Genomic DNA, 26,719 nt, shown 5'->3' with positions numbered 1-26,719 from the left:
CACTCGGGTATATCTATCAGTTGTTGCTTCAGTTGTCTAGATCACTACATGCCTACAACAGAGAAGTAACTTTTTAAAAGTTACTTTTCATACTACCTAGTTCCTAAAGTTTATTTTTTTTTAAGATTTTTTTAAATTTATTTTTATTACAAAATCAGAAATACAGAGAGGAGGAGAGACAGAGAGGAAGATCTTCCATCCAATGATTCACTCCCCAAGTGAGCCGCAACAGCCGGTGCTGCGCCGATCCAAAGCCGGGAACCAGGAACCTCTTGCGGGTCTCCCTCGCAGGTGCAGGGTCCCAAAGCATTGGGCCGTCCTCGACTGCTTTCCCAGGCCACAAGCAGGGAGCTGGATGGGAAGTGGAGCTGCCGGGATTAGAACCAGTGCCCATATGCGATCCCGGCGCATTCAAGGCGAGGACTTTAGCCGCTAGGCCACGCCACTGAGTCCTTCCTAAAGTTTATTACTTCACCCAGGATTCAGAGGAAAACTTCAAAAGGACTAGACTAGACTTAATAAAAAATACTTCAACATTAATTAAATAAATACCATTTATATGTAAGTAAATACAAAATCACTTTTCACACTGAGTTTCAGAAATACCAAGTAGGGCAAACTTCAAGATTCAAGTAAATATAAAGTTTCAAAATAATACAGCTATAATTATTAATAAATAATAATAAGATGTGTCTTACTGGTTATTAGATCCTTTCCCATCAAAATTAATATTTTCTGCTTCATTATTACATATCAAATTCTGCTGCTGTAAATTCTTAAAATCATGATCTATGCTGCTCTGCAGATCGAAAAGGTGATGCTCCACAGCCGCTCTAATTGTTCTTTCTAAAATGCTACAAAACAAAACAAAACAAAACATATTTTAGTGAGAACAAATTATCCTAACTGGAAAACATACAAACATGAAACCCATTATCTACCATAACAAATTACTACAGTATTTAAATGGTGGAAACAAAAAGGAAAACATAAATACACAAAACGTACACGACACTGCTTACATTTACATGTAAAATCTGCCCAAGCAGGTAACCTGGTACATATTAGCAGCAATATCATCACTAATGTAATTGTGATGAGAAGGATAATGCTTCCAAATCAATCCCTACTACAAAGAAAACCATTTCAATATGTACACTTTTCAAATCTACATTTAGAAACCAAAATATTTTACAACGACTCAGTTAAAGAGCACTGCCTGGAGTGCCAGTATTCCATGAGTCCCAGTTCTAGTCCTGGCTGCTCCTCTAATCCAGCTCCCCACTGAAGCAGGGAAGGTAGCAGAGGATGGCCCAAGTGCTTGGGTCCCTGTACTGACATGGGAGATCCATGCTCCTGGTCCCTGGCGTCACACAGGCCCACTCGGGTCATTGCAGCCATTTAGGGAAAAACTAACAGAGGAAAGCTCTTCCCCTGTGTCTCTGTAAAGTACTGCTCATTTTAAAAAAAAAATTTGAAGTCCACTTCTTCAGAAAAATTTAAAGAAAACTTAATATTTTATTATTTCAGGGAATCAAAAAAAATCATCTGGTGGTACAGAGGTAAAAAAAAAAAAATCACCTAAAGAAGGCCTATCCTTATTAGTAAAATAGGTTTTTCTATTGGTACCTATTGCAGTTCACACACACACACACCCCCAAAAAAAACAACAAACCATGACCTCATTACTCCCTGTGTACCATTTTCGCTCTAAAAGCAAGCCTGGGGGAGGTGCTGAACACAGCAGTTAGGCCACTGCTTGGGTTACCACATCTCACCATCAGCGAGACTGGTCGAAATGCTGACTTCACTCTTCATTTCAGCTTCCTGCTAGTACACATCCTTCAGGCAGCAGACAACGAGCAATGTCCTTGGGCTCCTGTCACACATGTGGCTGAGCCTAGAATGAGTACTCAGCTCCTGGCTTTCCGGCTTGACCTCAGGTCCCATGCCCAGTATATGCTGGCATTCAGGGACCAAATCAAGAAATGGGAGAACACTCTCTACCTCTGCCTTTCAAATTAACAGAAAAGTTTTCTCCATTCCCTGATGTTTGTGCAATAGCTGTTTACTTACACTTTAAATCTCAATTTTGATCTGTAATATAAAACATATTTTAATATAAAAAAACTACTTTATGTGTATAAAATAAGTTTTTATATGTATGTTATATTTTCCTTAGCAACTACTCAGCACAATTCACCTTTTTTGTTTCCTAAAGATTTATTTTTATTGGAAAGTCAGATTTACAAAAAGCACAAACAGAGAAAAAATCTTCCATCTTCTGGTTCACTCCCCAGGTGGCCACAACAACTAGAACTGAGCTGATCTGAAGCCAGGACCTTCTTCTGGGTCTCCTACTCGGGACCCTGCACCCATGTGCGAAACCCAGAAGAAGTTCCTGGCTTTGGATCAACTCAGCTCCAGCCGTTCTAGGCACTTGGGGAGTGAATCATTGGACAGAAGATCTTCCTCTCCGTATATCTGACTTTGCAATAAAAATAAAAACAAAATCTTAAAAAAAATTTGCACTCGTCATCCACATGGGAGACCCCGAATGAATCTCCTTCAGCCTCGTTCAGGCCTTCCCACCGGGTTATCTGGGCATGATACAGTAACGGAGAGACCATCTCCTCCTGCCTTTCCATAACCTGGAATAATTCAATACATCTTGAAAAGAAAGAATAAGCTTCAGTGCTCTATAGCACAGTGAGTGACGATAGCTCACAATAACCTATTGCCGATCTTATGAATAAATAGGAGTAGCTCAAAAACCTCACAAAAATGTAGCAATAAGTAAATAAAAATGTAAATTAATTACTTTGCTTTGATCAGCATACTGTGTGTGTGTTTGAGTTGGAATACCACACTGTATTCCATTAATAATGTACAATTATTAATAACCAGAAATTTTTTTTAGGGACCAGTAAGTGTTATATACTAGGTTAAACCATCATTTGCAATGCCATCGAAAGCCTATAACGGAGAGCAAGCTCAAGACCAGTTCCCTGCTATCTGGGAAAGCAGCAGTTAATGGCCCAAATACAAGACCTGGATGGAGTTTCTGGTTCCTGGCTCTGGCCTGGCTAAGCCCCGGCCACTGCGGCCATTTGGGGAATGGAACAGCTTGGAAAATCTCAATCACACACACACACACACTTTTAATCTCTGTCTTTCAAATAAACTGTTTAAAAAAGTGTTTAATTTTTAATGAAAGAGAAACGTTAATTTATCAAATTTGGCCATTTCAAATTATATACATGAACCAAATTATCAGTGTCATGAAACAAAGTAAATTTTTAAGAAAACAACAAGCTACGACAACCCCATAAACAGCTTTTTGAGAAGGAATCCCTCTCAAACTCACAAGAAACAAATGAAATGAATTTTGCACTTTAAGAGATCATCATAGGGCCCGGCGACGTGGCCTAGCGGCTAAAGTCCTTGCCTTGAACGCACCAGAATCCCATATGGGCGCCGGTTCTAACCCCGGCAGCTCCACTTCCCATCCAGCTCCCTGCTTGTGGCCTGGGAAAGCAGTCAAGGACGGCCCAATGCCTTGGGACCCTGAATCTGCATGGGAGACCCGTAAGAGGCTCCAGGCTTCTGGATTTGGATCACCTCAGCTCCGACCATACGATCACTTGGGGAGTGAATCATTGGATGGAAGATCTTCCTCTCTGTCTCTCCTCCTCCCTGTATGTCTGACTTTCCAATAAAAATAAAATTAATATATTAAAAAAAAAAGATATTTCTGTCTGCTGATTCACTCCCCAAGTGGTTGCAGTGGCTGGAGCTGAGCCAATCTGGAGCCAGTTTCCTCTGCTCTCTCCCACCAGGGTGCAAGGTCCCAAGGCTCTGGGCCATCCTCTATTGCTTTCCCAGGCCACAAGCAGGGAGCTGGACAAGAAGTGGAGCTGCCGGGACACAAACCAGCACTCATACAAGATCCCGGTGCGTATAGGGGAGGATTTAGCTACTACCAGGTCGTCGTGCCAGGTCCTTTTAAATAAACTTCAACAGTAAATTTTGAAAGCAAATAATATTTTTTTAGTTTTTCTTTTGTAAAAGACTTCTTTTATTTTTATTACAAAGTCAGATATGCACAGAGGAGGAGAGACAGAGAGGAAGATCTTAAGCTCCATGGTTCACTCCCCAAGTGACCACAACAGTCAGAGCTGAGCCAATCAGAAGCCAGGAGCCAGGAGCCTCTTCCGGGTCTCCCATGCAGGTTCAGGGTCCAAGGCTTTGGACCGTCCTCGACTGCTTTCTCAGGCCACAAGCAGGGAGCTGGATGGGAAGTGGAGCTGCCGGGATTAGAACTGGCGCCCATATGGGATCCCGGCGCATTCAAGATAAGGACTTTAGCCACTGGGTCCAGCAAATTTTAACAAGAAATATAAGCTTTTACTATGTTTGAGGTAAAAGACAAATATGAAAATTCTTCAGTAAGGCTGCTACTTTGAGGACCAGCACTGTGTCACAGGTTAATTAAGTGCCTGCCGGCACTGCCAGCATCACACGAGCCCTGGATCTAACCAATTCCCTATCAGTGTGCCTGAGAAAGCAGTGAAAGACGGCACAAATGCTTGGAACCCACCCTGCACCCACATGGGTGACCTGGATGAAGGTCCTGGCTCCTGGCTTCAGCTCTGGTCCAGCTTCAGACACTGCAGTCATTTGGGGAGTAAAGCAGCAATGTAAGCCCTCTGTCCCTCTTTTCCTCTTTCTTTGGGTGTCCCTCAACCTTTCAAACAAATACATGTTTTCAACACTGCTGCTTTGAAATTTTCTTTTTGGGGCCAGTGTGATGGCTCCACAAGCTAATAGTCCACATGCAACACTGGCATCTCCAAGTACCATCCAGGGACAGATCTAAGTCCCGACTGCTCCTACTTTGATCCCGTTTGCCTGTCTAAGGCCTGGGAAAGAAGCAAAGGATAGGCCAAGTCCTTGGGTCCCTCAACCCACATGGAAGAACTGGAAGAAGCTACTGATTCCCAGTTTCAGCTAAGATCAGCTCTAACATTACAGCCATTTGGGGAATGAACCAGGTAATGCACGATCTCTGTCTCTCTGTAAAATCTGCCTCTCAAAAAATAAATAACAATTCTAAAAAAATAATTTTTAGGGCCCGGCGGCGTGGCCTAGCGGCTAAAGTCCTCGCCTTGAAAGCCCCGGGATCCCATATGGGCGCCGGTTCTAGTCCCGGCAGCTCCACTTCCCATCCAGCTCCCTGCTTGTGGCCTGGGAAAGCAGTCGAGGACGGCCCAGTGCATTGGGACACTGCACCCGCGTGGGAGACCTGGAAGAGGTTCCTGGTTCCCGGCATCGGATTGGCGCGTACCGGCCCGTTGCGGCTCACTTGGGGAGTGAATCATCGGACGGAAGATCTTCCTCTCTGTCTCTCCTCCTCTTTCTGTATATCTGACTTTGTAATAAAAATAAATCTTTTAAAAAAATAAATAAATAAATAAATAATTTTTATTACTTCATACACAAATTTCAATCTTTCAATCTTTTTTTCACACATTTACGATTTGTTTATGGCTTGAAGAAGTCTACATCCAAGCTACAGTCAATTCAACTGATGCATTACCTTGTTGATGCCTTCACATCATTTGATTCCAGGATGTTCTCAGTCATCCTTAACTGTACCTCCTCTGGCATATTGTTCAGTTTTTCTGCACTTTCTTCTGGAATTTCTTCTATATGTTCCAGCTTTTCATCATCTTCATCTTCCTCAGAAAGTTCATTAATCTATATAAAAAAAGGAAATAAAAATGTAACATATATTGAAACTATAAGCTAATATATTTAACATATAGTATTTTAAGAATTAAAACACTCATTCTGCTCCCTCAGACCAGTCTATCTTACATAATTATGTCCAAATGTTTCATATAAACATAAAATTATAAACCATACAAACCACTTTGACATGGGAAGTAACAACTGTACTGGTACATAAATAAGCCTACAAACTATGAAAAAACTGACACACTGTAGTTAACATTAAGAAAACTTTATTTTCTAACCAGTTTCATAAATCTAATAATTGTAAAAAATCTTCTATTTGATCCCTCCAATTTTCCTATGTATTAAACATGTCATATTTTAAGTAGGGGAAAAAACATTTTTAACCACTAAGTATAAGTGTCTAATGACTTCTATATTAGATGTTTTAAAATGTCTATTATCAAATCGATCACATCAAGAATTACTTAATGAGCCCAGTTCAGTAACCTAGTGGCTAACTAAAGTCCTCGCCTTGCACATGCCAGGATCATATCCTAGCTGCTCCACTTCTCATCCAGCTCCCTGTTTGTGGCCTGGGAAAGCAGTCAAGGACAACCCAAAGCCTTGGGACCCTGCACCCGCATGGGAGACCCAGAGGAAGCTCCTGGCTCCAGTCGCTGCGGTCACTTGGAAAATGACCCAGCAGGTGGAAGAACTTTCTCTCTGTCTCCTTCCCTGTAAACTTGACTTTCAAAAATAAATAAACAAATCTTGAAAAAAAAAAAACAACACTCACTTAATAAAAACAATGCAATACTAGGGAAATCAGCAAAATAATTTCCAATGAGAAATATTTTAATATAATCTAAAAAAAACAAAACACTTACCCATACATGGTCTTACTATCATACTAGTCACTGAGAAGACTGAGCAGGAGCTGATGTGGTGCAGTGAGTTACATCCATGAGCACCAGGCAGGTGCTCCACTTCTGATCCAAATCCCTCCTAACGCACCTATGAACACTGCAGAGCAAGCCCCAAACACTTTGGTCCCTGCCACTCATGCATATGGGAAGCCCATATGGAGTTTTAGGCTCCTGGCTTAGGCCCAGCCCAGTCCTGGCTATGTGTGGTGGGTTATCCAGTAGATGAAATATATTTTTTCTCTTTCTCTTCCTCCCTCCCTCTCCTATCTCCCCAGCTCTCTCTCTCTCTCTCTCTCTCTCTCTCTCTGTCTTGTTCCCTCCCTCAACACATAAATCTTTATAAAGAAAATGCAAGGGAAGCATTATAGTGCAGTCAGTTAAGCCACCATCTGTGACACCCATATGCCATAAGGGAGCTGGTTCAAGTCCTGGATACTCCACCTCCAAACCCATTTCCTGCTCATGTGTCTGGAAAAGCAGCAAATGGCCCAGATCTTGGACATCTGTCATCCATGTGGTAGAGCAGGAAGGAGATGCAGTGATGTAGGCAGCTGATGGAGAATCCGCCCCTCCATCCCTCCCTGAAACTCTTTCAAATAAATACATGAAAGTAAAAACTGAGGTGGGCACTGTCCTGCAGCACATTAAACTACGTATTCCTTTGCCCACTGCCACACCAGAATGCCTAAGACGGAATCCGGTCCTCCGCCTTACAACCAGTTTCCTCAAAGTGTGTCTGGGAGGGAGCAGATGACGGCTTCCTCCTCTGTCCCTGCCACGCGAGCCTTCCGAGACCAGACTGACTGCCTGGTGCCTAAATTCTGCTTGTCCAAGCTTCAGCTGCTGCAGGCATTTGGGGCATGAACCAATGCAGGGAAGATCTCTCCCTCTCCTTTACTATGCTACCTTTGAAATAAATTTTCACTAAACCATTGTATTTAACAGGTAATTGCCCTGTGGTATCCCATATTTTTAATCAGTAAGCACACATAGCCTATTTTAAAGTTTAAAGCAGTTAAAGCTAAGTTTCAGCAAAAAAAAAAAAAAAAAAAAGAAGTATATTTATACTCGATTGGCTAATCCACTGCCTACAAGCACTGGCATCCCATAGGAGCATTAGTTCATGTCCCGAGCTGCTCCACTTCCACTCCAGATTGCTGCTTCTGTACTGGACAGCAGAGGACTGCAAAGGGCCTTGAGACCCTGCACCAGCGTGGAAGACCCGCAACAGGATCCTGCCTTTGGATGGTCTCAGCTCCGGCTGTTGGGGCCATTTAGAGAGGAAACAAGTGGATGGAGCATCTCTATCTTTCCTTCTCTCTGTAAATCTAATAAAAATTAATAAATCTTTAAAAATGAGAATAGATAAATATCTAACCCACAGTTTTTTTTGCATGGAGGTATTACTATCTTAACAAGTGACATTACATTTTTAAATTGATTTGTGTGGGCCTGGTGTCGTGGCCTAGTGGCTAAAGTCCTCACCTTGAATGCGCCAGGATCCCATATGGGTGCCGGTTCTAATCCTGGCAGCTCCACTTCCCATCCAGCTCCCTGCTTGTGGCCTGGGAAGGCAGTAGAGGACAGTCCAAAGCCTTGGGACCCTGCACCTACATAGGAGACCCAGAAAAGGCTCCTGGCTCCTAACTTCAGATCGGTGCAGCTCCAGCCATTACTGTCACTTGAGGAGAGACTCAATGGACGGAATATCTTCCTCTCTATTTCTCCTCCTCTATGTATAGCTCCCTTTCCAATAAAGAAAAAAATCTTTCAAAAATAATACATGGGTAAACAAATCTTTAAAAGAAACGATGAAAGCCTTACAACTGCACTGAACATTATAGTTAATTCAATAAATTTTATGTAAATTAACTGGCATTATTCAGCATTATTTTCACTGATGATCATCAATTAAGATAGGACATAAAGTCTGTAAGTTTTTCTTCCTCCTCATCTCAACAGAATTTCCTGCAGTTAAGAACAAACTCAATTATCTCAAGCAAGATGAGGCATTAAACGCAGGGTAAAGAGTTCTCTTACCCTGTGAACTTGACCTCCTGCTTACCAACATCACTCAGCTCCTTCATCCATGCTTACACCTCTTCCATTTTTGTCTTCTGTATGCCTCTTTTCTAGGAACTTAAGTATCTGTTCCACAGACCCCAGCTGCCTTTTTAAACATTATCACTTCCATCTTCCAGTCACGCTACTGGATTCTCATTCATTTAAGAATCTGTACAAATTCATTTATTTCTAGGTCATTTCTCAAACATTTCTTCTAGCCATTATCTCCAGCCATTTCTCTCCCATCAATAAAAAATCTACACTCTTGAGAAGGTTGTAACAAATACTTAGATTATGAGATGCAATTTCAAAAGTAGACAGTGCTGGATAAACTGCTTCCTTCAAATACAAAATCAGAAATCATCAAGCACCACCAAGGTTACAGTCTGTCTGTTCCAAAAAGAAAAAAAAAAGGTAAGAAAAACAAAAAAAACCACTTGCCACTAGTAGAGGCGCAAAAGATGACCACTTATACCTAGCAGGTTAGCCACAGGGTAGGATGACCATACTCCCTCCCTATAAAGTGCCTGAGTTCAAGTCCTGGGTCTGCTCCCAATACCAGTTTTCTGCCAATGCACACTCCAGCAGGCAGCCGGTGATGGGACCTAGACACCCACATGGGAGACTTGCGGAGTTCCAGCCCCTGGCTTCAGCCCAACCAAGTCCTGGCTGTCTTGGGCATTTGGGGAGTGAGCCAACATGAGAGCACAAGTGTTCTCTCTCTCTCCTTCTGTCTTTTAGACAAATTAAACTGTACACTAGGAAAATGCGGAGGCTGGCATTGTGACACAAAGGGTGAAGCAACCGACTACAAATGTTGGCATCTCATGTGGGTATTACTTTTGATGCAGTTCCCTGCTAATGCAACAGGGGAAGCTTCAGAAGATGGCCAAGCGCTTGGTTCTCTGCTACCCATGGGAGACATACCCAGATGGAGTTTCTGGTTTTTAGCTTCACTCTGGCCTAGCCCAAGCCAAGGTAACCACCTGGGGTATGAACCAACAAAAGATCCCCGCCTCTCTCTCCATACCTCAAATAAATAAAACCTTAAAAAAAAAAAAACAGATGGATAAGAAATTAACAGCCTTGGGCCCGGCGGCGTGGCCTAGCGGCTAAAGTCCTCACCTTGGACACCCTGGGATCCCATATGGGCGCCGGTTCTAATCCCAGCAGCTCCACTTCCCATCCAGCTCCCTGCCTGTGGCCTGGGAAAGCAGTCAAGGACAGCCCAAGGCTTTGGGACCCTGCACCCATGTGGGAGACCTGGAAGAGGTTCCTGGTTCCCGGCATCAGATCAGCGCGCACAAGCCCGTTGTGGCTCACTTGGGGAGTGAATCATCGGACGGAAGATCTTCCTCTCTGTCTCTCCTCCTCTCTGTATATCTGACTTTGTAATAAAAATAAATCTTAAAAAAAAAAAAAAAAAGAAATTAACAGCCTTAAATAATTTACTATGTACCTGTAGCCCACTTGAATAATTCAGAAAAAAATTAAAACTTAAAAATTTACATTTGGGTAATTTGCAAAATAATGAAATATACACCACTGACTCTCAGGATTTACTGCATTAACCCATTTATTCTACATACTATGTTTAATACTTCCTCATCCACTTTTCTAAGCCTCGGAAAATTTGCAGAATTTAACAATACCCCCTGATACTGTTTAACAATTATTCATAAATTAACAACCATTCAACTTAGTATGTGCTTTAAAAAAGCATATTTTAGGTCAAATTTTCTAGTGGTTTAAAAAACACAAGCATGTAATACTATATATGTATTTTTAACATACATAAATAAATCACAGGGTAACAGAAATATCAGAATTACAATACAGTCTAAAACATATCAAGGTATACCCTCCAAATTTCACAGGAATCAAAATGTAAGAAAGATTAAGCTGCCATCTTCTATTTCTTACCAGTCAAACGTATTTTTTAGAAACCATTTTTTTTTTTTTAAAGATTTATTCATTTTATTACAGCCAGATATATACAGAGGAGAGACAGAGAGGAAGATCTTCCGTCCGATGATTCACTCCCCAAGTGAGCCGCAACGGGCCGGTGCGCGCCCATCCAAAGCCGGGAACCTGGAACCTCTTCCGGGTTTCCCACGCGGGTGCAGTGTCCCAATGCATTGGGCCGTCCTCTCCTGCTTTCCCAGGCCACAAGCAGGGAGCTGGATGGGAAGTGGAGCTTCCGGGATTAGAACCGGCCCCCATATGGGATCCGGGGGCGTCCAAGGCGAAGACTTTAGCCGCTAGGCCACGCCGCCGGGCCCGAAACCATTTGTTTTTAAAAAGGAATTAAGCTGGCATTGCAGAACAGTGAGCTAAGCCACTTTCTTCAGTGTTAGCATCCTTTCAGAGTACCTAGCAACAAGTCCTGCCTTCACTTCTGCTTCTGATCCAGCTTCCTGCTAATGTGCCATGGAGGTCAGGATAATAGTCCAAGAAGCTGGGTCTCCTACTTCACACATGGGAAATGTGGTTCCCCCATGTCCTACCTCCTTACTTCCCACATGCAACTCCTGCCTCCTAGTTTCAGCCTAGTCCAGATGTTTTAGATATTCGGGAAGTGATTCAGCCAATGAATGATACTTGTACAGGTATCTGTGTGCCTGTGTGTGTGTGTTTGTCCCTCTCATGCAGTTCTACTCTGCCTTTCAAATAAATCAATAAAGCTAAAGAAGAAGAAGGTAACATGCAGAATTCCATAATACATGGAATATCTTTTTTTTTCTAGTCTTAGATTAATACATTTTTATTGGAAAGGAAGATCAGGTTTTAGGAAGAGAAGGAGAGACAGAGATAGAGAGATGTGTTTCTTCTGTGGGTTCACTCCCCAAATGGCCACACCAACCAGAGCTGAGCCAATCTGAAACCAGGATCCAGGAGTTTCTTCCAGGTCTCCCGCTCAGGTACAGTGTCACAAGACTTCGAGCCATCCCCTGCTTTCCCAGAACATTAACAGAGAACTGGACATGGGCCCGGTGGCGTGGCCTAGTGGCTAAGGTCCTCGCCGGGATCCCATATGGCCACTGGTTCTAATCCCGGCAGCTCCACTTCCTCTCTATCTCTCCTCCTCTCTATGTATCTGACTTTGTAATAAAAATAAATCTTTAAAAAAAAAAAAAAAAAAAAACAGAGAACTGGACACTGGACTTGAAATTTAACAGCTAGAATCAAACTGGTACCCACACAGGATACCAGTGTTGTTGATGGTGACGTAACCGGTCACTCTACAATGTCATTTCCTTTCAACTAAGAGAAGTATCAGTTCTTTATTTTTTTCTTCCACATTGTTTCCTTCATGTATCTGAGGTAAAGGGGGATTTTAAGGGAGAAGCCCCGCCCAGTCTTCCACCTACCCTAGGTCCCTGATGTGGGGCAGGCTCCAAGGGTCTTGCTCAAGTGGTTTTGATAGTTCAACAGTTACGAATTACTACCAATCTCGCCATTCTAAGCATGATGAAGTCGCTGCAGAATCCACTGATTGACATAGTCCACCTTAGAGTTTCCGTTTGCCCAGTTTTTCACTGCCATCATATGGCTGAGGTGGTTGATTGACTTGTTCTGTCCTCTGTCTTTTCATGGTTAGGGTTCTGAGTCTGGCAGTTTGGAAAGATCCCCAAAGAAACTTTGTCTGAGGTGTTCCCAGACCAGATTCTTGTGTGTACTTGCAAGTACAGGGCCCGGCACAATCCATCGTCCTTATTAGCTAGTGGTTGCAATTGCTGGGTCGGTTCTGTTTCTAACTAAGGAACTGCATATGATCTCTAAAAAATGTATGAAAACTTCCATATAGCACTAAGTTAGGTTAATAATGGTTATCCATTTGGTTTACTATGAGGAGGAAGGCATGAATTCTTCAAAAGATGGAATTAGAGCGCAGTGCTGTGGCATAGAAGCTTAAGCCTCCACTTGTTGTGCTGACGTACCATACAGACACCACCAACTCAAGTGCACAATGCTCCACTAGCAATCCCAGCTCCCTACTAATATGCCTGGGGAACACAGTGGAGGATGGTCCTGTGACCATGTGGGAAACTAGGAAGAAGACTCCAGGCTCCTGGCTTCAGATCAACCCAGCCATTGTCGTCATTTAGGAATGAACCAGCAGACCAAAGTTTTCTCTCTCTTTAACTCTTTCAAACAAATTTTAACTGATGGAATTATACATATTTGTGAGTCCAAGGCAATGGTTCAGTGGCTAAACCCTAGCCTTGCATGTGCTGGGATCTCACATTGGCACCAATTCATATCCCAGCTGCTCCACTTTCCATCCAGATCCCTGCTTGTGGCCTGGGAAAGCAGTAAAGGATGGACCAAAGCCTTGGGACCCTGCACCCACATGGGATACCCAGAAGAAGTTCCTCGCTTTGGATCAGCTTAGCTCTGGCCATTGCAGCCACTTGGGGAGTGAACCAGCAGACAGATCTTTCTTTCTGCATCTCTTTCTCTCTGTAAATCTGACTTTCCAGTAAGAATAAATACATTTTAAAAGTAAATAAGCAAAACTGTACATGGGGGCTAATGCTGGGGTGGAGCAAATTAAACCATACTAGAATTCCATTTGGTTGCCAGTTAAGGGATCCAGCTTCTCCACTTTTGATCTATCTTCCTGCTAAAGAGCCTGGTAACCCAGCAGCAGATGGCACAGTGCTTGATGCCTACACCCACATGAAAGACCTCCAAGGAGCTTTAGACTCTCCACCTTCAGCTTGGCCCAGCCACAGTCACTTGGGGAGTGAACCAACAGACGATTCTATTCCTTCTAAGTATATACCTTCCAAATCAATATACTCTTTCTATAAAAGAAAATTATGAACTGTCAAAATTCATGTAAATCCACGTTTTCCATGAAATTTTAAAGCACCCTGATACATACACACAGACACACACACACAATTTCAATCTGTTTATCCAATAAAAGTTGTATCGGGCATTTAGCATTATTTCTTCCAAGTTCCTTATAGCATAACTTCTGTCCTGACAGAAAAGTGAAAAGGGAGGATTATACGGAAAGGAAAGAAAGAAGGGAAGAAAGAAGGAAAAAAGAGAAACCAAAAAGGAAAATCAGACAAAGACAATGTTAAATGAGAAAAATGCAAAAAACTGGGGAAGGAATAAACCTCTTGAAATAAAAAGTATTAAAGGTTCATAAAGCGTAACAATTCTTCCAAGTAAAAGCTGAGTTTCGGGGCAGTGCCATGACATCACCTTCAGGCATTCCATATGGGAACTGGCTCAAGTTCTGGCTGCTCCAGTATCCTTCCAGTTCCATGCTAATGCACCTGGGAGAGCAACAGATATGCCCCAAGTACTTGGGTCCCTGCACCCAAGTACAGAAGATCCAGCTATTACACTCATGTAGGGAGTCTAGTTGTTGGGACAGCTCTCCCTTTAACTCCTCTCCTTCATTCTCTGTTTAACTCTGCATTTCAAACAAATAAATGTATCTTTAAATTTTTAAAAGAAAAAAAAGGAAAAAAGCTGTGTAAATCTCCAAAATCCATATGATCAAATACAGGAAACATCAGAACTAATAAAAATAATGAAAATAAAATAACCTACCTTTCAAGACAATCTGCTTAATCACAACAAATAAAGGGCTGAAACCCAAATGGGCATCATCACTCCCAGTGTGACTGTAATTCAGCAAATCTTGATATAGGTGAGTGCAGTAAGCAGAGCAACTAAATTTTCTATCAGAGCAGATATAAACCAAAACTGTTACATGAAAAACAGAATGTACTAACACCTTTCCAACAGGGGACTGTTAGTATACATCAAATCAATTGTAAGGCCCTATCAACATATGTTCTCTGTATTCTATTAAAAACTCCCAAATCCACCACTGATATAAAGCAAAGAACAGTATGATATACCAAATTTGTTTTTAGAAAAAGAAAATATTTATTTGTATTTTCATCTAAAAGCCATCGATAAATATTTCAGAAACAATGGAGAGGAAGGGTAGAGAAAAAGTGGTTATGTAGGACATTTTACTAAATATTTCACTTTATTTTTTCGAAATCATTGAATGATGCAATTTTTAAAATGTATCAGCAGCTCCAACCCCCCCAAAGTATCATAGGTTTTAACCTAAAAAAAAGCTTGTAAGCAAAACCTCCAAAAAGACCTAAATCACAAAGCCTGTATGTTAGGAGTCCGTGCTAAACTAGGTTTAGAGTGCACTGCCATTCCTCAAGATTCCCGTTTGATAAAGGGGAGTCACTCAGATCCCTGTACAGTCTCAACCACCGAGACACAGCAGCAACAACAGAAGAACACAGCAGTCTAAACATTCTCAAATCACCAGGTTTTAAAAACTACCTGCAACTACAACTTCCTGCAAACTAGCCTTGCAAACCCCAGATGCTTCCCATTAATGGCAACAATTACACTATTACCTTGACAAGCTAGTTTAGTCAAGAAAAACTTCAAATTTGTAAAAATTCATATTGTTTTCCTGTGCCTTGAACTTCTCACCCTTTGCCTACACTGCCCAGTGCTATTTTATACAAACCAATATCACATGACACATGTAAAACAACGCCTAAAAAAGTACAAGAAATCAAAAACTCTTTAAAAGTAGTTTCATTTCTGTCCCTTACCCAAATTAAAAACAGGAAGTTGTTCAGGGAAAAAAAGAAAAAAAAAAACAAACCTTCATCCATATACTACTTGCATGTGTCTCCACACAGCCTGCCAGTTCAGTACTTACATTCTACATTAAGTTTGTGCCAAGCCTTTAAGAGATTATTCCTCAAAAAAAAAGTCTCTCCAAACATGATATAAAAAATTCTCACCTGTTCAGTGATAGAACTCAAATCATTTGAAGAAAACTCTTCCTCTTCATTCTCAAAAAACTCATAGTAATTTTCCAGAAGTCCAGCCATTATTCTGCTCACTATTTCTTGCTCTTTCATATCTTCCACATCTGTGTAAATGCTAAGAATAAAAGTCCAAACTGAACTAAGAGTTCTTCAATAAATCACAGGTAGTTAGAAAGCAACCAGAATGAATCTGAGAAATTTATGTCACTGTCACACTGCGGCCCAGTTTACACATCTGGATAGCCTACCTAACTTGTACCACTTTTCACGGAAATGCTGAAAGGACTACTGGTCTCTACTATTTAAAAAATGGTTTATCAAGTAAACCATGATTCTTGGAAGACAAAATAATGATTCTATTTCATACAATGTTTAAAATAAAACAAAAATTGTCAAACAACTCACTGGAAGACATCTGGACCAAAGACAGCAGCCAAAGAATTTGTAGACCAAATTTCTTCATGATGTGATGCTACATTGGCTAAAAATCTACACAGAAACTTTAACAAACTATAATTAACAGATGGCAGCTGTTGCAAGAGGAACTTCAATTTTCTTCCAAATTCATCTTCGTTATTATAATCTATAAAATATAATGACAGGTCTTTTTAATTAAGTAAAAAAAAAAGACTCAGATACTTTGCCAAGTTTACATCACTCCACCCACACCACCTTTCTACTATAACAATTCAAAACCTCTTCACTTCCTCTAACCAGAGGCCAAATGCCTTAGAGCTTTACATTTCACTTATTAGATGGGAGAAGAGTTGGAAATGAGGAAAACAGGAACCAAACCCTCAACTGCTGAATGATGTTTTCCTCATCTATTACTGGCTCCACATTTCTCTGTACTCTCTTGCATGACTGTACCTGTATTTTCAAACTACTGCAAACCATCAGAAACAAAATACATTGGCCCTGAGAGGCGACGTGTACTACTGATGAAAGCAAATTTAATGAGCTGACATAAATATCAGTAATATTTTCACACTTGAATGTACCGGGAAAACAGAAAGGAAAAGGTGAGAGAGTGACTTTATTATTCCCCTCACATCACACAAAGGCCACATCAGCAATACACAAAGTCTCATGCTTCTCCTTTAAACTGATGGTTTTTTTATTATCAGCTGGAGTTCATCACACAAACCGGGGATGATATTTATCACATCATTTGAGTTTTCATGAACATGGACTAGGCTGTTACCAATCCTGCTGCTTAAAGAGGGCGATTTATCAAGCGATTTATCAAGCGATTTATCAGAGATACTCTCAAAATGTAAATTTCTGCTCTAGTACAGAAAATCAATTTTATTCATTTCGTATTTTTCTGCAGGTTCTTACAATGAATTTACAGAAAAATTCTTGCTGTAAGGTTATGTTCATGATGTTAGCCAACTCTATAAAATAACAAGCATCTAAAATCTATCAGGAAAGGCTTCAGTCACATGGGTTTTAACATGCAACCAATAACAATCACTCTATATTTTCTATTTCGATCAATCCACTCAAATGCACCAGCACTCTGACTTCACAAATGGACGGAAACAGTTCTGGATTAATGTTATTAAAATCACTGTTCCTAGGGCTCAGCAGCGTGGCCTAGTGGCTAAGGTCCTCGCCTTGATCCCATATGGCTGCTGGTTCTAATCCTGGCAGCTCCACTTCCTCTCTCTCTCTCCTCCTCTCAGTATATCTGACTTTGTAATAAAAATAAAATAAATCTTTAAAAAAAAAAAATAAACACCTTAAAAAAAATCACTGTTCCTATAACTGGTGAAAAATTTTAACAATCTATTAAATACAACATAAAATAATTATTTTTAAGGGCAGGTACAGTGGACCAGCCTTGCAACACCAGCAATGCTATATCTCAGAATGCTGGCTGGAGTTTCAGTAACTCTACTTTAATTCAGCTTTATACTAACACATCTGGGAAAGCAGTCAAAGATGGCTCAAATGTTTGGATTCATTCCACTCACATGGGAAACATGAGATGGAGTTCCAGGATCCTGGATCCTGCCTGGCCAATATGACCCAACCCCAGACATTGTGGCCACCTGGGAAGTGAACCAATGAGTCAAAGATCCCTATCTCCAAACTCCCTCCTCCCCATTTCTCAGCCTCTCCCTCTCTTGCTCTTTCAAATAAACACATCCTTTTTTTTTTAATTATTCATTTTTTTTTTTTTGGAAAGTCAGATTTCTTTTTTATTTATTGAAAAGTCAGAGGAGGACTTTAGCCACTAAGCTAACGCGCCAGGCCCTAAAGATTTCATTTATAAAATAAAGCAGAGGAGAGGACACAGCCCAGTGACTAAAGCCTTCATCCTGCACATGCCAGGATCCCATACAGGAGCCAGTTCTTATCCTGGTTGCTCCACTTCCCATCCAGTTCCCTGCTTGTGGCCTGGGAAAGCAGTCGAGAACTGTCCAAAGCCTTGAGACCCTGTACCCATGTGGGAGACCCAGAAGTAGTTCCTGCTCCTGGCTTTAGATCAGCTCAGTTCCAGCCGCTGAGGCCGCATAGGGAGTGAACCAACAGATGCAAGATCTTCCTCTCTGTCTCTCCTCTCTGTATATCTGACTTTCCAATAAAAATAAATAAATCTTTTTAAAAAATTAAAAATTTAAAAAATAAAGCAGGGCCAGCACTGTGACAGAGCAAATTAAACTACTTCCTGGGACACCAGTATCCCATATCAGAGGATCACTTTAAGTCCCACCTACTCTCCTTCCGATCCAGCTCCCTGGGACAGAAGCAAAGATGAGCCAGTCCTGCCATCCATGTGGGAAACTCAGATGGAATCTCGGTTCCTAGCTTTGCCTGATCTAAGCCAGGTCACTGTGTTATCTGTGGACTAAACCACCAAAAGGAAGACATCTCTTTCTTTTATACTGCCAGTTCTTTCTAGCAAACTGATTTCAAAACAGTAAAATCATGTGTAATCAACTAAAAAATGCAAACAATCAATACTGTCAATGATGACTATAGAAACACTGACAAATTCTCCCAAACATGTTCTCCAAATCTGTATACAGCACCCATCATCATCTAAGCTGCCAATATTCTCTCATTTTTTTCTATCTCCCCTATAGTCTTGAGAATTTCACCTCTTAGAAGGCAGATTTTTTATGCAGTTCCGTTCCCAGCAACTAGAACAGCATCGAATACACACCAAACACTAAATAAACATTAGCTGTATTGGCAAAACCCTGTAAAAGTATTTACTTATAATAAGTGGAGAGGAATCTGTCCACATGTATAAATTTTCATACAAGAATAAAGACTGGATGGACCCTGCACCCATGTGGGAGACCCAGAAGCTCTTGGCTTCTGATCAACTCAGCTCCAGCTGTTGCAGCCACTTGGGAGTAAACCAGCAGATAGAAGATCTTTCTGTCTCTCCATCTCTCTATAAATCTGACTTACCAATAAAAAATAAAACTTCTAAAAAAACAAGACCAATTGCAAAAATTTAGTAATATTCAAAGGGATCCACGTACTTGCCATTCACTCAACTCTACAGTCCCTATACTGGGTATGCAGCAGTGGGTTAAGCTGCTGCCTGCAATGCTAGACCCCACACTGGAGAGGTAGTTCGGGTTCCAGCTACTCTACTTCCGATTCAATTCCCTGATAATGCACCTGGGTTGGCAGCAGAAGATGGTCCAGAACTTGAACCTCTGCTACCCTTGTTGGAGATATTCAAATGGAGTTCCTATCTCCTGGCTTCAGCCTAGACCGTATCAGCCATTTGGGGAGTGAATCAATGATGGAAGATCTTCTCTGTCAAATAAAATAAATCTTAAAGATATTTAAACACACACAAACTGTCCAAAAAGCAACTGTGAAAATAGTAAAACAGTACTTCTCTGAAACTGATTAAGAGCAGGGTAATGGAGTCAGCACTGTGGTATAGTGCAGTAAGCCACAGCCTGCAGCACCAGCATCCCATATGGTTGCTGGTTAAAATTCCAATGCATCTCCCTGCCCATACACCTGAAACAGCAGCAGAATGTGGCCCAAGTACTTGGGACCCAACAGTCACATGGGAAAAACTGATGAGGCAACTGGCCTGTCTTTAAACTGGAACAGACCTGGCCAATGCGGCCATTTGGGAAATGAACCAGGGGTTCATTTGGCAGCCGACATAGGGACAGTTGGTTTAAGTCCTGGTTGCTCCATTTCCAGTGCAGCTTCCTGGTAAGGTACCTAGGAAGGCAAAAATTGCTAGCCAAGTTTTGGGGCCCCTGCCACTCCAATGGGAGACCTTAATGGAGTTACTGGCTCCTGGTTTAATGCCTGGTCCAGATCTAGTTGCTGTGCTAACATGGGAAATGAACCATCACAAAGAGGATATTTTCTCTCTTTATCTCTCATTCCCTATCTCTCCTTCTCTGTCACTCCTACTCAAATAAATAAATAAATCTATTTTTAAATTTAAAAACTCACTAAAAGTACTTTGAAATTATTAATAAATGACTAATAAAAATCAAATTATATTACCTTGAGAAAGCTGCATCAAGTGAATATGCAAACTGCCAGGGACAACAGGTTCAGGAAGTTCTTGAAGGAAAAACCTAAGAAGACTAATAGCTGAGGGAACATCTGCTTCCTTAACCAAATCCACCTCTTCTCCACTGTCATATCTCTGCCGAAGCCACTCCACTGTCTCAGCATTTCCATTGACTTGAAAAAGTCCTTGTTGATCCAGACCTCCTACATTAGTTCAAGGCAAAAATTAAATAAGCTGCAACTTCAACTATTTTACCACATTCATTCTCCAATCAACTTAAAATATTTATCTTTTGGAAAGCCTTTCTTGGCTCCCCTGATTTGACTAAAAAACCTTCAAATTACATGCCTAGAAACATACTATCTTCTATTCTCAGGGATAGTTTATTTTATCCCACCCCTTATTAAAAATACTCCTATTACCACTACCAAAAAGTGTTCTAGGCTAGGCAACCATCATCATGTTTATAAGTGTAAGAATTTAAGTAAAAAACACATTTCAATGCTAAAAAGAAATCCTATATTGTTTTTCCTATGTTTTGAACTAAAACTAAAACTAAAAAGAAAAAATTTAAAAATCCAAAGCCAAAAAGGGATAAGTTGTGTTTATTAAACAAAAGCTAGCCCTCAAAGTAAGGAAACGTATACCATGTTCCTCAATATAGTCCACAACGTGGCGGACTATCAACGGAACCTCATTGTCTGGATGTCCTCCCTGCTGCAGCTCATCAAGTGGAATTCCAAATATTTTGTTAGCAAGAACGGAGTTGCAGTTACTCAAGGAAGGGGAGGAGCTCTTCCTCATATCTTTTTTGCAGCCAGAAATCAAAGCTGTCTTTTCTGCCAAATGAAAGACAAAAAAAAAAAAAAAAAAACTATAATGATTAACAGGTGGCAATATGACTAAATACATTAAAGAAAAATGCTTTACTCCTGAATGTGCGCTATTTAAACATATTCTAGTAAACCAGGTCCACAATTGAGCATTTTCTTTTCCATGAAGTTAGTTCTGAATGTTCCCTTCAGTGTTTGCATGTTAACAACAATGGCAAAATTAATCATCCAAAATTTAGAAAGGCACATTAATTTTCCAAAGCTAAATTAAGGGGCAAATGTGACTCCAAGGAGACCTTTACTGACCACGCTTGTAACAACAAGTGAAAATGCCAAGACCAATCCATTTCTGGACTCAGCTACAGGGAAGCTAATCCAATCTTTCAATAGATAAACACTTAAACAAGAAAGCATCACTTTCAATAAAGCGATTGGCCAAAACCTCCAGCTATAAATGATAAGCTAGTAAGAACAACATTAATGAATCTTTATTTCCATGAGACAATAGTATAGTACTTTCTTATTTTTAAAAAAATTTTTTTTGCAGTTTTGGACAACAATATTCAATGAGGTAAGTCCTTTTATCAGCACTGTTGCTTCATAATTATTCATTTGAATTGCGAAGAATCAATTAACTGTGATCAGCAAAGAAAAATAGAAGAAAATAATGAGATTCTAGTATCTAAAGCATCCAATATTTTAAACAAATAAGAAAATTTGTTTTCAAAAACTGACAATAAATAATGACACCAACTGGTCTTTTCTTACCGCCCCATAGAAACACTTCCCTTCTCATTAACAGTGGAGGACAACTGATGACAAACATAAATCTACTCAAACTTCTAAACTTTACAAAAAGAAGGCCTACTTGAGCATGTGTATATACACAAGGGATCAAGACAGCATCACAATATGAGTAGAAAAACAATCCAGTTAACTTATCGGAATAGTAGGAATTAACCAAGGGACAACAAATGCCATAAATGTGCAGGCTTAAGCAAGCAGCATCCACACTTCAACATTTCTGTGCAAATAACTATGAAGTCTCAAGTTAATAATCAAATGGCAGATGTAAGAATAAATCATGTGTTTTTAAAACAGCAGGGAAGGGGGATGGTTACAGGGAACAACTTAAGATTCATAGAGCACAGAATAGCTACCATTTTGGAAACTTACCTTTGAGTACTTAAACGCCTAAGTTTAAAAAACGGCTTCTGCACCTGCTACCCTCACTGAGCAAGCATTCTTTTGTCATTTATGGCTGTTTGAGATTATGGCAGAAGATCAGCCTGTAGTTCCTCATTGAAGAAACGCAGAACTCAATCAGTACCTCAGCAGTTAATCTGGAAAACAAGAGCACTTATTTTAGTCTGTCATAACACTTTTACCTGTGAGAAGACAATAAAATTATGATCTAGGGTGCTATCTATAATGAAAGGCATTCCTTTGCTCAAGACTCTGTAATGACTCTTGATGATTCTTAAAAGGTTTCAGTTAGCAGGGTTGATCTCTATGCTGCTGATCAACAAAGGGATGACAAATGGGAATAGCTGACATCTTCAGGAATTACACCATCCACCCTACTCCATGAGCCCTTCTGTACACACACCCGACTCCAGAACATCACATTTCCTTAAACGCAAAAGTAAACTATTTCCAGGAGATCAAAGACTCAAAGATAAACTTCAAGCTTGGAACTGTACTTGTGTTCCTTTACTTTCATCTCTGTTTATAACATAGTTTTTTTCTGAGCTTTCTGATTTACAGAAGCTAGCAGGACATCCAGAAAAGCGCAGGAAAAAAAAAAAGGGAAAGGCTCACATTTAACTGCCAACTCAACCATGGTTTTTTTTTTAAGATTTATTTTTTTATTGGAAAGGCAGATATACAGAGAGGAGGAGAGACAGAGAGGAAGATCTTCCATCCGATGATTCACTGCCCAAGCGACTGCAACGGCTGGAGCAGGGTCTCCCACATGAGTGCAGGGTCCCAAGGCTTTGGGCCGTCCTCGACTGCTTTCCCAGGCCTCAAACAGGCAGCTGGATGGGAAGTGATGCCACCGGGATTAGAACCGGTGCCCATATGGGATCCCGGCGTGTTCAAGGCAAGGACTTTAACCACTACACTATCACGCCGGGCCCAACTCAACCATTTTGTAAATAAATGAGCCTGAACACTTTCTGTCTCTGAGCCTAGATTTCCTTATAAAAAGTAAACTGGGGCCCGGTGGTGTGGCCTAGAGGCTAAGGTCCTCGCCTTGAATGTGCAGGGATTCCATGTGGGTGACGGTTCTGGTCCCAGCAGCTCCACTTCCCAAACAGCTCCCTACTTGTGGCCTGGGGAGGCAGTCAAGGGCTGCCCAAAGCCTTGGGACCCTGCACCCGTGTGGAGACCCTGGGGGAGGTTCCTGGATCCTGGCTTTGGATCGGAATAGCACCTGCCATTGAGCTCACTTGGGGAGTGAATCATCAGAGGGAGGATCCTCTCTCTGTCTCTCCTCCTCTCTGTATATCTGACTTTCCAATAAAAATAAAATAAATCTTTAAAAAAAAAAAAAGTAAACTGATAGCTATACAGCTTTTCACTCCCGTGTGGGAGATCCAGAAGCTCCTGGCTCCTAGCTTCAGATTGGCTCTGCTCTGGCGATTTCATCCACTTGGGGAGTTAATCAGCAGACAGAAGATATTTCTCTTTCCTCTCCTCCTCTCTGTATATTTGACTTTCCAATAAAAATAAATACATTTTTGGGCTCGGCAGCATGGCCTAGTGGCTAAGGTCCTCGCCTTGATCCCATATGGCTGCTGGTTCTAATCCCGGCAGCTCCACTTCCTCTCTATCTCTCCTCCTCTCAGTATATCTGACTTTGTAATAAAAAAAATAATAATAATAAATAAATAAATAAGACAGTTGACACCTTTCTCAAAAAAAACCTGTTTATAAAAAAAAAAATACATTTTTTATAAAAAGACCTGATACTTATCTAAAGGGCCTAGAAATTCTCCTCCTTTTGTTCTCAGAGCATGTTTCTTTAAGATTCATCTGAAGGTTAGAGTTAGAGATAAATTTAGAACCCGAGATCATCCATCCACTAGTTCACTCTCCAAATGGCTAAAAAAGTGACATTAAAGTGGCATTTTTCACACAGTTTTGGAGGCCAGAAGTTAAAATTAGGGTGTCGACAAGGGGCCACCTCTCTTCTGAAGGTGCAATGGGAGAATCCTTTGCCTCTTCCAGTTTCTGGTGACTGTTGGCACTCCTGGGCTTCTGATGCCATAGCCTTACTTTTGTCACTATCTGCATGTTGTTTTCTTCTGTGCCTATGTATGTTCTGTCCTCAAAGCCATGAGAAAAGTGCCACTTTAATGTCATTCAAGTTTGAGGTAATTTGCTATGGAAGCGCTAGAAAACTTAATGTCATGTCTAAATTACAACAATAAATTCTCAAGAAGAGAGGGGCTCCTATTGTGGCACAACAAGTTAAGGCTGCCATTTGGGACACCCATATCCCGTAGGAATGCTAGTTAGAATCCCAGCTGCTCAGCTTCCAATAAAACTTGCTAGTAGGGTCTTTGCACAATGAATGGCTCAACTTGCTGATCTTCAGCCTTCCAGTTCCAGGATCACACAGGGGCTCTGGTTTATGTCCCAGCTACTCCATTAGAACCTCCTGACTTTGGATTGGCTCAGCTCTGGCCACGACAGCCACGTGAGAGGTGAACGAGTGGATAGAAGATAATGCCCTACCTCACTCACTGGCCCTTTCACTCTGCCTTTCCAATAGGAAAGAAAATGGTAACAGGCATCACAGAAAATGGACCCAGAGAGATCTCAGGAAATATCCTACCAGACAAAATTAACAAACGACAAAAAAAGTAGTTAAGTCAAAGGTTTGACATAAGAGAACATCATAAGTAGACTTTCAAAGCAACCAGAGATTTCCAAAACCAGACTGTCACTATCAATCACAACACAGAAAGTATTTTAAACACAAGCAACAGTTCCTTAGCATCGTGATGGTGAAAAAGAGTAAGAGGACCTGGGCAGTGGCCTAGCAGCTGAAGTCCTCGCCTTGCACATGCCAGGATCCCATATGGGCACCAGTTCACATTCTAGCAGCCCACTTTCCTTCCAGCTCCCTGCCTCTGACCTGGGAAAGCAGTAAAGGACGGCCCACGGCTTCGGGACCCTGCACCTCTTTGGGAGAACTGGAAGAAGCTCCCTAGTTCCTTGCTTCAGATCAGCTGAGCTCTGGCCGTCACAGCTGCTTGAGGAGTGCCAGCAGAACAAAGATCTTCCTCTCTGGATTCCCTTCTCTCTGTATATCTGACTTTCCAATAAAAATAAATAAACCTTAAAAAAAAATAGAGTAAGAATTCATATTGAATTCTATATCCCATATTTTGGTATAAGAAAAAACTGATGAAAATAACAGAATTAGATACATATCAATAAAGCCAGGTAGTATGTACAGTTAGGAAAAACTACCTTATATAACAATCAACCTGAGCTCTGCTGAAGAGTAAGATATTTATGCACTCCATTCAACTTTATTTCTATTAACACATACAGCTTTCTTAACACAAGATTATATAAGCATTACATAAATAACATGTTTATATTTAAGTAACAAATATGGCAAATAGCATATAACATAATAATAACATGCTCCATTTCCCATCCAGCTCCCTGCTTATATGCCTAGAAAAACAGCAGAAGCAGCGTAAGTTCTTCAGTCACTGCACCCACAAGGAGACTCAGATGAAGCTGCTAGTTCGTACTTCTGAACCAGCCCAGACTCTGCCACTGCAGCCATGCTGGAAGAGAACCAGCAGATGGAACATACTTCCTTGACTACTTCCTAATGCCTAAAACTCTAGATTCCACATCTTTTTCTCAGGAAAAAAAACACACACACATTCAATACATGCCTGTGTATTTCTAAAATAATTAACAATCTACTGGTACAGAGCATAAACGTACATAAACTGTACATTTTGGGAGAAATTTCTGTAGCACAGCGATTTAACCCACGCCCTGCATGCAACACCAGCATCCAAAAACGCCAGTTCAAGTCCTAGCTGCTCCACTCTCATCAAGATCCCTGTAATGCACCTGAGTGGGCAGCAGAGATGATCTAAGTACTTGGGCCTCCTGCATCGATGTGGGAAATCTGGAAGAAGTTCCCAGCTCCTGGATTAGGCCTGACCCAACCCTGGTGGGTCAAGCCGCCATAATTTCTTATGAAATTACTCCTAAGTGGGCATCATCGTGGCAGTGAAGCAATAGATGAAAGATCTGTCTCTACCTCTCTATGTAATTCTGCCTTTCAAGTAAGTAAAACAAATTTTAAAAATTAGTAACAAATTAAGCAGAAACAATACATCTAGGGCTTGGCAGCGTGGCCTAGTGCCTAAGGTCCTCGCCTTGATCCCATATGGCCGCTGGTTCTAATCCCGGCAGCTCCACTTCCTCTCTGTCTTTCCTCCTCTCAGTATATCTGACTTTGTAATAAAAATAAAAATAAATCTTTAATAAAAAAAAAAAAAATACGTCTAGACCAGAAATGGTCTCCGCAAGAAAACTGTTCAACCCATCTGGACAATAAGTAGCTGGACTCTATGCTTGGTATATGTTTGCAAGGAAAGAATCTTGATTGAATTTGAACTGTAATACTGCATCAAGGTGGAGGAATCCACCCGGGGGGGAGGGGAGGGGGAGGGGAGGGGAGGGAGATTCCTAGAGCCTATGAAACTGTCACATAATGCAAAATAGTTAATTAAAAAAAATACGTCTAATATC

The 26,719-nt window shown here is 41.0% G+C and overlaps 1 protein-coding gene across 6 annotated transcripts in view; it reads right to left on the bottom strand.

Moving 5' to 3' along the window:
- The window catches only part of FAM13B (family with sequence similarity 13 member B), a 68,713-nt gene that overhangs the window by 32,265 nt on the left and 9,729 nt on the right, over positions 1-26,719 (bottom strand). For 4 of the 6 annotated variants that reach the window (XM_058677761.1, XM_058677760.1, XM_058677763.1 and 1 more), the window contains 7 exons: positions 22,097-22,263; positions 20,735-20,926; positions 20,078-20,290; positions 15,977-16,154; positions 15,545-15,686; positions 5,600-5,760; positions 699-854 (listed from right to left, as the gene is read on the bottom strand). In XM_058677761.1, the coding sequence (XP_058533744.1) occupies positions 699-854; positions 5,600-5,760; positions 15,545-15,686; positions 15,977-16,154; positions 20,078-20,290; positions 20,735-20,891 (1,007 nt within the window). In that variant the 5' untranslated portion in view covers positions 20,892-20,926; positions 22,097-22,263. The remainder of the gene's footprint in view (positions 1-698; positions 855-5,599; positions 5,761-15,544; positions 15,687-15,976; positions 16,155-20,077; positions 20,291-20,734; positions 20,927-22,096; positions 22,264-26,719) is intronic. The other 2 variants (XM_058677764.1, XM_058677765.1) reach the window with 2 other exon arrangements.

This window comes from Ochotona princeps, chromosome 19, assembly GCF_030435755.1.
Source record: "Ochotona princeps isolate mOchPri1 chromosome 19, mOchPri1.hap1, whole genome shotgun sequence".
Classification (NCBI taxonomy): domain Eukaryota; kingdom Metazoa; phylum Chordata; class Mammalia; order Lagomorpha; family Ochotonidae; genus Ochotona; species Ochotona princeps.
Note: the sequence above shows the minus strand (reverse complement) of the source record. Positions and strands in the feature narration are given on the sequence as shown.